This window comes from Corvus hawaiiensis, chromosome 2 (genome assembly GCF_020740725.1).
Source record: "Corvus hawaiiensis isolate bCorHaw1 chromosome 2, bCorHaw1.pri.cur, whole genome shotgun sequence".
NCBI classification, from domain to species: domain Eukaryota; kingdom Metazoa; phylum Chordata; class Aves; order Passeriformes; family Corvidae; genus Corvus; species Corvus hawaiiensis.
Window position 1 is genome coordinate 59433098 of NC_063214.1, and position 14421 is coordinate 59447518.

Consider the following 14421-nt stretch of genomic DNA (forward strand, 5'->3'; position numbering starts at 1 on the left):
ACCAAATTTGAATTATGTAAACTAGGTTCTTAACATCTCTTCTTTCAGATAAAAACTGTTGAAAAGCAGCATTTCTAGGAAGTGTTTATGAGCACCATGCCAAGCATAAAAACCCTTCCCAACTTCCCAAGAGAACAGAATAATGTCCTACAAAAAAATTCCAAGCAGAGCTAAGGAACAGGAGAGGGGCTGTCATGAATTTGATATGTTGGTGCCTTCCATAAATTAAAAACCAATATATAGTCTGTTCCCATGCCAGCTGTGTTTCTAGAGGCTGTTTTCTGTCTACCACAGACCACGTTATTGCCACTTTAAGCTAAGATTTCACTTAATTTACATAGGCTGGGACAGACCACAGCTGTCTGCTTTCAGCCTGGGATTGCAGCTCTGCTGCTACTGACTTGCAAGCTCATTTGTTTAAAATGGAAGATCAGGGGACCTACAGTTTTCCAGAGCTTCCCACGTTTAGGAAAAGCAATGGTCAAGGCTGGTTTAGACATAACTGATCGCCTAGGAGTTGTTCCACACTGAAGTCTCAAGGTAGAGCTCATGCTTCGTTTTGAAAAAGGATGAGAGCCCTGGTACCTTCCTTTTGCTGGGCTCTGCAAATGAAGATTGAACACTTTTTTTGCTTGATACGTGCAATGATACTATGTGGAAGGAAAACAATTTTCAGGTTTTTGGGAGGAGGTGGGACAAGTGACTTTTGCAGTCAAAATAAAATAAAAATCCTGAGATAAATAATAATAAACTCGTCATTATTTGCACATCCAACACACTTTGCTAGAAGATAAAAGATCATGGATTTATTTCTGATATATCAACCTACACAAAAGTGGTTTCTGATTTATCTATGCTTCATGTGCAAACCTTAAAAAGCTTTTCATACACCTGTGCGTCAACTTTACATATGCCAAATTGCTTTCTGGGAGGACAGTTTATTTTTCAGAAGGCACTCAGATCTTGGGGTAGACACTCGTGTGTCTACAGCTACACTGGAGTAAACAGTGCAGTCCTTATATGAAGAGCTTATGACTGTAGCTGCAAAGGTCTTAGGCAAGGCAACATTCAGCTGGCTTGCAATTCACTTTTATGTTCCTGATGTCCAGAGTAGAGCTGCAGTTTTAAATGAGTCATGGTACATCCCCAACCATAGTGTTTGTCAAAGTCCAACACAGCCAAGTTTGGAAGAAATTAACTTCTGTAGCTGGTATGCAAATATGACTGTAAGTCAATTATCTTACTTCATAAATAGTGAACAGCCAGCATTCCCTGATCTCTCCTGCAGGGCAGTGGACTCTTTGCCAGGGTCTTCACTTTGAGTAGTAGCTCTCAAGGTTACTCCTCAAAGTTGAGAAATTCCTTGACTCAACAGATTCTCAGTAAGTGCTTATTATAATTTTAAACTCTGATAGCTAAGTGACACAAAGGATTGATTGTGCACATATAATCCTTGAGACATAAACCGTTGACTAAGTCTGGGACTAAGTCTGGAATTAGGCACACGTACACTCCCTTCTGAGAAGGAGCTTAGAACACAAGGAGGTCTTTTCTGAACTTCATGACTCAACTGGAGAGTCTCCTTCCCTGCCTGTTTTGTCTGACCCTGTCCTCTATGCCATAAATAATCAAGTGCACCTTGTCATCGGATCTTATTAAACCTGTCACATTTGCCATCAAACTTTCCAAAACCACTGGGTTATATCAATAAACATATTGCTACTTCTTTCTTAGGAGTGACATCCATGACACACCCTTGACTACTACATTATATCTGTCAGAGCCCAGAGCCAGCCTTCCAGGAGAACAACAGGACACCTGGGTTCCTCACAAAGGTTGTATGTAGCCCTAGCCAAGGGGTCTTGTGCCCTGTTTTGCACAGTAGCTGCATTCAGCAGGAATGGAGCCCACCCCCCGCATCAGATATGCACTCTCATGTTCATGGGGATGGCTCCCAAACCCTCTGGAGCATGGATGCCAAATTCACTTGGTGAACACAGTAACAAATTTGGTTATCGTATGAAAGGAGAGGGGAAAGAGCTTCTTCTGGCTCCTCAATGAGACTGCCAGGGCTGAAACATTTCTTGCTAAACTCAGCATTATCACCTTTTTTTTGCCATCAGTTGTCTGATGGTCTTCTGGCCTCACCTACGGGATTGCAAAACTTTAGTTCTAGGATGACATACTTCCAGGTCCCACATGGGCATGAGTGGGAGCTACTGCCTTGTCTGCCTGGTCTTGCTGGGTTCATCTGGGAGTAAAACTGGCTCGAAAGAACTTTACTGTGAAAGACTTTCTGTAACTGTGCCCCACTGATTTGAATGGGCTTCAGTGTGTGCTCCGAGACTCACTTTGGTAAGGTTTTTGTCCATGAAGAGATCAGCACACGTCAGCTGAGCTGTAGTAACGCTTCATGTGTTTGAAGCTCCCTGGGGTCTGCAGCAGGGTTAACAGTGCTGCACACAGAGCTGAGCTATGGGAGCAGCCTGCAGCTCTCAAGGGCCTGCCAGGACCCACAGGTGCATGGCGACACTGGCACCTCTCTGAGCTCTTACTGTAAACTGCCTGAGCCTGCCTGTATAAAGCCATTGCCCTCGGCATGGGGGAAATCTGCAATATATTTCAGGATGCTCAGGGGAGCAGCAGACCCACTCAGCTGAAATTTTGACAGCTGTAAGTCTCAGAAAATCTGGGAGCAGGTTTTGTGTTAGGTGGCAAGTTGAAGAGTTGGCTATTTCTTCATGCATGTCCTGGCAGCAGAAGTATAAGGCAGAAGCAGTGTCAGGCTGTTTTGTTTCTCCTTTGCTGTGTACACACTTTGCTTTACTGAACTGCTTCATGTGGGACACCTGCTTGGGACAGGCTGCTGGAGTTAGCTGATACATTCAGCCCCTGACAAATGAGTATGACATCAGAGTGACTTCAATTTTTTATAAATATCTATTGCCAATTTGATTCACATGTCAGCACAGACCTGGAGTTAAAACTGAACGGGACTGAATATTACGCCTGCCTTTTAAGGCTGGTGGAATTTCCCCTCTATACAGAAAAACCTTCTCACGTATTTCACTAATATCTACCATCACAAGCCTTAGATTTTGTCTCTCTCAAGCCTGTGTCCTTTAAATCCCTGTAATTGCGTGCAGCTGTTTGTGAGCCGTCCGCTGCAAATTGAAAGCGTGCATTGAAAAAGCCCCCAAGCAGAGAACCTCTGAAATATGCGCTGAAAAAGCTGCTGGTTTACCAAAAAGACCCTCTCTGCTCTGCCCTGCCCTCCTCTGCTGTCGCTACCTTGCAGTTTATGACATCCAGATAGTGGGAGGTCTGACAATCCGAACAAGGCAGCAAGCAAGAAATTCCATTCCTGTTGCAACCAGTAATTCCTCCGCGGAGCCTGCTTTTTCGTGAGTGTGTGCGCGTGCTTTCTTTTGTGTCCCTTCAAGAAGGGCTCTGAGATTATTACTACTTTAAATATAGCTTGCCCTGGGGCGGGGAAATGCACAAGGAAAGAGCCGGCAAGCAGCCTATCTCTCAGAAGAAAAGAGCAAGCCTCGCAGCACAGGAACTAGCGTCACTCAAGTGTGCAGTTTAGAAGTCAAAAAACTATTTCAAATACCACCATTCTGGAGGAGACTGAAGAAAAAGGATACAAAACTGGCGAAACACTGTGAAGAATATGGTAAACCAGGGTGCAAAGTGCATCTAATTGCAGTTTGAAAGTGGGCTCTGAAGTGCAATGTAAGTCTTCCTTAAATTGTATTCTTTTATAATAGTATCTAGCTGTTTAATTTCCATTCTGAAGCCATGCTGGGCCAAAAGGTACAATTAGCTACAAAAATCAGCATGGAGCAGAATTTGTAATCTCTGATATGAGGCTGAAAATGATACTGAAATACAACAGAAGACAGAGACTATCAGCCATATTATGGAAGATGCACTATAAATAAGAGCATATCTAATTATTTCAAAAGAAAGATGCTGGATGGAATCATTAATCAACTTTCTTTATAGAGACACGAGAGCTCTGCTGTTTAATACAGCAAGCTCTTTTAATACTGCTGTGTTTAAAATTGTGTGATTACAGTTACCAATAGCAATAAGATGTAGCTCCAGAGGGGAGTCCTAGTGGTTGCAAAAGTTTTATCGCTTTTATTTCTCCAACATTTTTGCTCTCTGAAGCCTCAAGTCCACATTCTGTATCCTACAGACTGGTTTTACTTTTCAGCTGGATTTTCAATATATGCCAACACTGGACTGCCTATGGAACTGAAAACAAAACACTTCAGCTTTCGGAGTAATTCTGGTATGTTTTCCTACATCACACTAGTGGCAAAAATACAGTTGACAAAAGATTGTGCTCCCTCAACTTCTGGCATGAAGAGCTGAGGAATATAATGCCCAATGGTGACAAAGGGTGATAATTTCCTGCTTTTCACAATTCATCTCTGTGGTTTTGGACTTAGCAATGGATATTCTTTGTGATGGAGAGAGCTCTGTGAACCCAACTGCAAACTCCTTCATACAAATAAATCATGAGAGAAGACTCTACAGAAATGCTTATGATGCTGGAGAAATTAATATATCACATCTCTGCAACTTGACTGTGAACTCTGACAACCTAACCAATCTTTCAGGTGAAAGTAACATGAGCTCACTGTGCTGCCCTTCACAGAAAAACTGGCTGGCTTTGCTGACAATGATAGTGATTATTTTAACCATTGCTGGAAATATTCTTGTCATCATGGCTGTTTCACTGGAGAAAAAACTACAGAATGCCACTAACTATTTTCTAATGTCACTTGCAATAGCTGATATGCTGCTGGGTTTCCTTGTCATGCCTGTGTCGATGTTAACCATACTGTATGGTGAGTATTAGCTGTATAACCTACTGTATGTATTGACAAGCCTTAAACATTGCATGCAATAACATCTTGTTGTTATTATGATTTCATTCTCTTACCACAGAAAATTGTTATCTCTCCATATAAGTAGAAATATATGTTACTGGTTAAGGGATGGAACAGGTGAAGTACTTGAATCTTTTCCTACTGTATATTTCCAGCTGCAGGCATTTTAAACACAGTCCAGAACATTAGTTTATTACTCAGTTGTCAGATGAATTGTCTCAAAGTATATGAAGATGCTTTGTTCTTTCTGTTGCTTTCAGTTTTTTTCCCTGGCTCATAATTTTCATATTCCTAATGAGAATATAGGGTTCTGCCAGTTACTTTGCTCTGCAAATATGCACTGAAGCACTAATGACTACTTTTAGATTCAAAGTAGGCAGCCCCCTTAATTATTTTTAATGAAGTAATACAAATGTAAACAATTTTCTTATCACCAATACCCTGCTTAGACATCGACTTAGTAGCAAATGCTGGAATAAATATTGCAGGAGTTAAGAAATGGATGGGCATTAATTCTGCCTGTTTAGTAACATCTACAAATGCAAAACTATCATTTCTTAAGAGAAGTTATTTAAGTTAATAATGACTCACAGTTCATGCCCTTGCAGGTGATTACTAGCAGATCTTTCTTCTCATTTTCACCAAAATCATTTGCAGTCCAGCTCACTTAGGAAAAAGCAGCACCCTATGTGTTCAGCACCAATTTTGTCAGGCTGTTAGTATCCCTAAACTTCAGAAATGAGTCTTCCAGTGACGTAACTGAATTGCTACAGTTCAAAGAGAAGCTAGACACAGTCAGGAGGAAAGTGAGATTCTTTGGAGAGATTTCTATTACTTCACTATTTTGGGACTTGAGGTCCAAACATGAGCCTGTGACTTAAGGGAGATTTAATCGAGAAAGCTGGAAGTTTATTTTCCGTTTTCAGTATCTCTACACAGAGATCTCTACTGATCGCCCTCAGTAGCATTTGCAAACTGCATTTGGCATCAGTGATGGTGCAATACTGTGATTTACCGCATCAGTGTGCGATTACCTTTGGCGGGAGAAACAGAGTGAAAACAGAAATTGTCCGATGGGTGAGATTTAAGTCGTGCGTGATTCCCTGAGACAAGCAACAGGGACTCCTGCTGGCCAGGCTCCGCTGCCGAGGGAAGAGACGCCCGAAATGCGCGTCTCGGGAGGGATTTGGGGGCTGGGGCGCTGGATGCCTTTCCCGCACGGAGGGAAGCCGGAGCCCTCGTCCCGGGAAAAGGCTGCGCCGCCCGCCTTGGCGACGGCCGAAGCACAGGAGCCGCAGGACACCTGAAGGCATAGGGGAGGGGCTGTGTCGGCTTTGCCTTCTCTCTCCCTGCTTTTCCTCTTGCAAGACCAGGAATGGAAGCAGCACAGCTTGGGGTGAAAAATCACCTGGTGGCACACACAGGTACCAGGAGAACCATCGTGGTGTGGTACACCATCAATCTCCAGGATGATCAGCGACGGCATGGAGGGAAACCTTCCCTTCCACAGAAGCATTTTCATGGCCTCAGCTGCTCAACTTCAGCCATATCACCTGTGTTGACAGTCTTGAGCCCAAACTGGAGGCCTTTGCACACACGTGCTCTGCTGGGACATCTCCAATGCTGTGGAACAAGTGTGCTCCGCCACCCCTTCTGCAGCCCCTTGAAGGGGGTATGGTGATTATTTTGCTCAAATGAGAGATGATTTTCTTGGGAGCTTTACAGCTACTGTGGGCAATTCTGGTTCAGGTGTCCAGCCATGCCAGCCATGTGCCTGTCCCAGTCTTCATCTTTTGGGATGGGCAGGGTTCTCCATCAACCCAGCAGCTCCAGACTCTGCTGGAAAAGGCAGCACCCAGTAAGGCCTGCCAAGGTGGACGTGTCTACAGAGCAGAAAACTTCCTGGAAGATGTTGTCTACACGCTTCCTAAGGGTGCACCTTATTGCATCTAGAGTTTTCTCCTCTCATGTACTTCCCCCTTTCTTGAATCTCTAGTCTCTAAGGAAGTTTATCTGGCAGATGCTGTTTTATCCCTGCCCCATCCTGGTTTATAGCAAAGACAAAAAGTCCAGAAGGATATGACAAATGTGTTTCCAAAGGTCACTGAAGCAAGAGAACAGATGTATATTGTCAAGTGTAAAAATACTTTAACAGTTTTTCCTGTGTAAACTGGCCTGGCCTGACAAAGAGATGCTACTGGGAAGTCATGCCCCTGAAAGCCAGCCATCACATAAGACACTCCAGGGACCAGATTTTCCAGTAGAAGACCAGTGATAAAATACATCCAGAAATGCTGTATGGCTTGTCAGGATCCGTTCATATTACAGCAACCCAAGAACACCAAGAAATAGGTCTCCTCAAGGCTCACTGAGACTAAATTTAATTAGGCACAGACCTACCTCCTCTGCCTCTCCCTCCATTCCTGCTGTTGCAAATCTTGTATTGTATCTCCAAAGGAGACAGGCACTCCCCAAACTACTAGCATATTCTCACAATACGAGCTTTGTCATTGGCCCATGCCACACCATCATGGGCAGCTTGGGTAATACGCTCTAAATTAAATCACTACAAAATAAGGACCCTGATAATGGCAAAACTTGCTCCAAGGGAGCTATTAGTGGTTCCCTGAAGGAATAGAGGGGCTTTTGAACGGGGGTCCTGCAGGGCTCCGCTTAGCCTGGGTCTGCTGTGTACAACTTCTAACAACTTGTATAGTGTGTGGAGTGAGAGATTACACAGTTTTCCAAAAGCACCAAGCTGGGAGAGCACTCAGAGAGACAGGATGAGAATCATCAACAAGAATCTGGACCCCTGAAGAGAAAGTCTGAAACCAACAAATAACATTCAATGAGGATAAGTGCAAAGGGAAAGAAGCAAACCAACTTCTGCTGGGGAAATTTGTCCAGGCTTCAAGGATGCTGAACAAGATCTGGCTACCAAAACATGCTAAACGTGTTTCACTAGGATGATACTTTCATACAAAAGGCATTTACCATTCCAGGTTGCATAAGCAAAGACATTCCTCTTAAGATCCATGAAGAAATCTTGTATTTCACTTAGCAGTCAGGAGGCCTTTGCAAGAGTACCAAGTCCTGTTTTAGTCACTGAATGGTATACAAGATGCAGATAAATTAAACAGATTCCAGGGCAGAGAAAGAAGTTTTAAAAGTTTTAAAATCATGATCTGTAAGAAAAAGATAAAGTACTCGGATTCTCTTAGACTGGAAGCCAAAAAAATAAACACAAAATTTGGCAAGACATGATAGCCATCTCCCAACAGTTTCAAGAGAAAAAAGTACTCAATTAATCTTCATAGGTAGAGGGAAGAACAATGAATAAGTAAGGGCTTAATTTGCAAAGAAGCTGTAGGTTGGATATTGGTAAACACTAATGCATCTGCTTTGGATTGCATTCCCTGGAGGACCCTATCAATATTCGTTGACAGAGGGAATATCCTTATTTAGGTATGTGGTAGAGGCCTAAAGACAGGTGAGATAAATATCACTGGTATGCAACAAAATCTCTTTTTTCTTTAGCTGCCATTAAATCTAAACTTTTACTTTCAGAAATAAGGCAGCTTTGCATATCAGCAGGTGTTGATAATGCAGTAATTACGTGGATAAAAAGTCCTGAAAGAAAATTGAGAACTTGTAAGTTTACAATGACAAAATTGCTTCTCTTTCCATAGATTTGCTGCCAGAAATGTTTAATTATAGCATCAAGCACTAGCATTATACAAATAGAATTAAAAAGAAAAAACATATGCTGCCTGTAGCCTGGGAAAGAAGCAGAGTTAACCCCAAAAGCTACAGTTAGAAGGCTGCAAGCAAACAAAAATGTTTTCTAAAAACAGTGTCAGGCAGTTTCTAAATGTATCATTTAGAATGTATCACTACTCAGTACTTACTACTATCCTCCTAGAAAGATGTAGGGACTAAGACATGTGTCACAACAAAAGATATATGCCACATCTTTAACCGATGCCAACTTTCTCTTGTGCAGGATACGAATGGCCTCTACCTAGAAAGCTCTGCGCCATTTGGATCTACTTGGATGTGCTCTTCTCCACCGCGTCCATCATGCACCTCTGTGCCATCTCACTGGATCGCTACATCGCCATCCGAAACCCCATCCACCATAGCCGCTTTAACTCAAGAACTAAGGCTTTTGCCAAAATAATTGCTGTTTGGACCATATCAGTTGGTAAGTGAGGCAATATTTCAGCATGTAATTGCAGATTTCCAGCTTTTGAGAGGATTTGAAATACATACTGCAGTCTAAAACTTTATTCTCTGCCTGCACTATTTTGCTTTCCACACTCTTAAGAACTGCTGTAATGTAGTAATTATGCGATGGCAATGGGAAATGGAGGAGAACTGAGCAGCACTGAAAGAACATACATCAGTGATAGCATAACTGCATTCAAGTTTATTTTAAAGATATGATTTCCCATATTGATTATCCATCATTACCTAAATATCTGAAAAGAAAAAAAATTATCAACTGAAAAAAGCATTTCCCTGTTTTATGAAGTCAGTTGTTCCCAATATCTTATTAGGGTAGTTTGCTTAGAGGTTTTTCTCAGGGGCAGATCTTCTCTGCCTTTCTCAGTGTCTATGATGTGGAATTTATGCATTCTGTTTAGGAGATAGCAGATACTGTGTACAGTGTTAATTGAGGGGAGTCTCTCCAGAGGACAGTTCAGAGTTACAGTCTAAAATAGGTGTTCTGAATGACCCAGTACATGAATCTCTTTTTGCACTGGAAAAACCCAGAGCCTCAAAACTAGGCATGGAAACACTGATCGTTCATTCCCATGGTGGCAGCATGTCCAGAGCAGTCTTATGGCATGGGATTTGGAAGAGTTTGGTGTCTAATGCCATCACGGATTTCCTCACACACCTGGGGCGGGAGGTTCTCAAATGCTTTGAAAACACGGGTCCCTTTCAGCACTTACAGTTTTGCAGACCCTTGAGCATTGGCAATTCACTTATTCAGAGGCAGGAAAAATTCACTCTTTTGCCCTGGAAGAGATGTGAGCTGTCAGCAGTCAAAGGTAATTAGCTCCTTCCCTGGCTAATACAAATTATTGCAAGTGGTTACTGTGATACCTTACCACTCTTCCCAGAGGAGGGAAAGGAGATGATGCCTAACAGGCTGCCAGCCTGGCACTCGAAATTGTCTCCTGGCCTCCCTCTTGATCCCGGCCCAAAGTCTGAGAAAAAGCAGTCTAGGATTGCTAGGATTTAAAATAGCTGCATCTTCTGCTGCACAGGAAGAAATCGTGGGGGTCTTCACTCAACAGGAGGACAGTTCTACATCCTCCATGACCTGATGAGGTTCAACAGCCTCTGGCTCTTGAGTGCATTCAGCTGATCAGATGTCTAGCACAGACCAGGTGAATCCCACCCTAAAAATACCTAGCTCTCAACTATAAAGGAAGCCTATAGCAATTGAGATGTAGATGTCTTCATTTAGATTCGATTAATCATATCTTGTCTCTTCTACAGTCACATTTTTTTAATCCAGTAGAAAACATATTACCTACTCTGTCCAATTACCTACTCTTTTCCAATTTTGACATTGCTAAGTGCAAGTAATTCCAGTGCATTTCTCTATATAACATAAATAAGTCAAACATTACTTTAAAATGTTCATACTGTGTTTGTCTGCACTTGTGTGTGGTGCCTTGTGCTTAGTGTGTGTGAAATTACTGTCCTTTTCAAATACCAATTCACAGAATGATCAGAATGACCATTCCAGGGGCAAACCAGTAGTCCACCCTGCTCAGCATCTTTTCTCAGAGAGGGGCTTACTGACACAGTATCTGAATTAGCTCACTATTAAAAGGAATCCAGAAAAAAAAAAAGTGTTATTTTAGCCCTATTACTTAGAACATGGTTTATGTCCTGTAGCAGGAGGGTTTATTTCTTCGATAGCTTAGTATTTTGTTTCAAAAGTTATGGCTTTTCTTTGCAGTAATAACTAACAACATATCCATTGTAAAGACACCTTTTCTTCTCTCTGGAGAAAATTTTTCTAACAGTGATGAGTCACAGATGTTACTTGTTATTATTATGGCAAGTGATAGCAACGTGGTCCCTATTTATATAACACTGAAAAATACAACTCCTTATTTTATTGGAAACCACTCAAGTGTGGCATGAGTGAAGAGGACAGAGTCCTGCTTTACTGCAGCCAGATAAGGACATGTGTAAGGGAAGAGTGGATGTCAGGAAAACAGGAAGGGTTATAGGGTAAACTCCATCTCATTTACACATTACATGTCACCAAAACAGTGAGAAGGTTAAATAGGTATAGATGAACGTAGGCAAGCACACTTCAGTGGGCAGGAATGAAGTGGTGCTCAGCTGGTTCCTAGTCTCATGGAAGCAAGGGGCATGGGGAGACCAGCTGAAGGAAGACTGGTTGGTTTCCAGCCTGGCAACAAGCTATGGCAAATGGGATGTGCTCCAGAGGACAGATAAGAAAGCAATCACATAGGAAGCTATAGGAAACAGATGAGCCAGTCACTGCCAGGCTGGACTAAGTTTGCCCTGTGCCATATCACTGTATTAATAAAGAAAAATGCCACTATTATGAGAAATCTTGACAGGTCCCAGATCACCCATGCAACCTGCTGTCAGTCAGTCATCAACCCTTATCCTCTTGATCTGCCACCATCCAGCTAAGAATATGTAGGAAATGGGTTTCTGAAGGTGTTTTCTGTATCACTTACTAACAGGAAAAGCTTTCTGAACAAAGAGGTGCTCCATGTATCATTTAGCAGCCTCCAAGCTCTCAGTGCTACTTAGACTGACAGGGCTATAAATTATTTAACTCTTTGCATCTTCACATAACTATAGATGAGAACTCTCACTGGGATGAGTGAGGGAGGTGAGGATGGTGAGACACTGGCATAGGTTGCCCAGAAAAGCTGTGGATGCGCCATCTCTGGAAGTGCTCAAGGCCAGGCTGGATGGAGCTCTGAGCAACCTGGTCTAGTGGAAGGCGTCCCTACCTGTGTCAGGGGAGTTGGAATGAGATTATCTTGAAGGTCCTTTCCAATCCAATCCATTCCATGATATGTGGCACTGGCAGAGCTGGTGTTGGGTATAACACACCCTCCACAGCATACGGTGTGGCTACCCTCTCACTGACAGATTCAGATCCAAGGTTTTGCTCTCCAGCCTCAGATAGATATCCTTTGACTATCCCATGCTGGTGACCTGTGAACTCTCCTGATGTATGAGATGGAGGGTAAAAAGCAAGAGAAAGAAATTAAAGTTGTTATGTTCCCCTGTGGAGAGGTTCACTTTAGCAGAGGAAGAGGGGAGAAACAGCCAAAAGTTGTGTGTTGGCGGCACATTTAATCAGTTGCACTGACCATGCAAAGAGCTCAGGCTGAACTGAGCAGCACTGATGAGCATACAGGGCTGTCGGATGCTGCCTTCTACCACCCTCAGTATGGAAACAAACCATTTAATCCTACCACTTGTCTTTCAACCTTCTGTCTTTCAACCCATTCTTTTTCTACTAGAGGATCCTTCTTCTATTGCCATTAGAATTTAATTTCACTAACAGCCTTTGACAAAACAGTAATTTCAGAACTTTCTGGAAATCCAGGAACATTATATCTGCTGGATTACCCTTATCCACCTGCTCACTGACTCCTGCAAATAGTTCTAGCTAATTTGTGGGGCCTGAAGAAGCTCATCTAGTGCTTCCCAACCCACCTAGATCATAGCTTCTAGTGTACCTAATTAATTACACTTTTGTTCACTAAATTTGTAATTTTCCTTTTATTCACTAAATACACAAATATATTCAGTGCATTTTAACCAAAGGCAGTCAGTGATCTTCCTTCCATTGGCTTCAGTGACAAATGAAGCATTTAAAAAACAGCAGAAGAAAAGCACAGATAGTTTAATTTACTTGACTTCTGAAATCTTGATTTTCTCAGTTAGAAAAAAAAAATTGTGCTAACATTTGTTTTTGCATTTAGTGGAAGAAGAGCATTTAGCCAGCAGCCTTTGTTTCACTAGACCATGTAATGCCACAGGCAATTGGTTTAAAATAGATTCTAATTACTGTAACAGATTCTAATCGTGTCTTTAATTCTTAAATCATCCAGTACGCACAGTGGCTAGATAATTAGATTATTTGTAGCTGTTGAAGGCAAAAGCTCATTAAACACTGAAAATTATTTCATTTGTTTTAAAGCACAGAGGTGATTACTGAAAACAGGTGTAAAAAGCCAAAGCATTTCCCCCTGCTAGAAAAAAAGTAGAATTTTGAATAGAACTGGAATCTATAGGAATGTAAGTAGAGCCTATACTGAAAAATACATGTAAAATACCTTTGAGTCCTAAGTGGGCCTAATATCATTCCCTCCTTGAAAAGGTAACATAAAAGAATTACAGGCATGAATGTTAAGTCCTTACATATAACATCCCTCAGTTCTTATTTCTCTCTATTCCTCTGTTAATGGTCTAAGTAAGGTGAAATCTGATGATGCCCAAGCTGAGTTTTCTCTTATCATTTCTCACTCAGCCTACACATCTATTCACTGCCTTCAGGCAGTCTCTGCAGTCTCCAGTCACTAACAACTTAGATTTATTCAATACTTTTCATGCAGGAAAAAAACCCCAACATGGATCTGGATGAAGCTGGTAAAATACCTCCCACCACATAACTCTAAAATTTTGCCATTGATTTTGAGGCTTCAAAAATGAGAAATAACTGTAAGATATGAAGCAACGCTCTCCGAAGTACAGGGTGAAGTTAGCTCCAGGTGTACAAATCAAACCCAGCGCAATTGAGCCCCCAGATAATTTGGCAGTGTGACATTTTATGCTGGCACAGAGGCTTACACCTCCTTCACAGGCAGCCTGCAATTTCTCTGCACGACTTCTTGCTGCCTCACAGCATATGAAGGGAAGCAGCAGGGATTGGGAGAGTTCAACCACTAGTACCTCTGGATTGTGTTTTGCTGACAGCTTTGGCCTCCTTAGGCTGAGTCTTCTTTCTGTAAAGGACAAATTTCATTCGAAAATCCCTTTGCAGTTTTCAAAAGGCATAAACAGCTAATCAACTGCAGGCTGGAAGTCCCTGTCCTAAATCTACTACATATCCATATCTTCCTGATATTTTGCCATTTCAATCAAGTCTAATTTAGGGATGCCTTCACATAGGAAAAGACAATTTGTTGTAACCTGGAATATACTGCCAAAATACATAAAATTGCAAATAATTATACGCTGAACTGTACTCTGACAATATAGATTTAAAGCTTAGCACCTATATTTGGAAGTGCTGGACTGGAGCTAAACTTGAAATATCTACTATACTACCCTCTTTCCCATCTACTTATTCACTCTGCTTCCATTTCTTCTTTTGAAGATTTGACTTTGCATTCTTAGCAGTTTTTATAATCATTTCCCCAGGGAACATTTTTTAAATTTTTATCATACTCATGAAACCATCTCTCAGAGAGTGAACATACTATTTGCT

The 14421-nt window shown here is 41.9% G+C and overlaps 1 protein-coding gene across 2 annotated transcripts in view; it reads left to right on the top strand.

Moving 5' to 3' along the window:
• Positions 1-3230: 3230 nt before the first annotated feature.
• The window catches only part of HTR2A (5-hydroxytryptamine receptor 2A), a 28625-nt gene continuing 17434 nt past the window's right edge, over positions 3231-14421 (top strand). The window contains exons 1-3 of one of the 2 annotated variants that reach the window (XM_048295286.1): positions 3231-3738; positions 4226-4865; positions 8911-9111. In XM_048295286.1, the coding sequence (XP_048151243.1) occupies positions 4466-4865; positions 8911-9111 (601 nt within the window). In that variant the 5' untranslated portion in view covers positions 3231-3738; positions 4226-4465. Of the gene's footprint in view, positions 4866-8910; positions 9112-14421 lie in introns of both variants that reach the window. The other variant, XM_048295285.1, reaches the window with a different exon arrangement.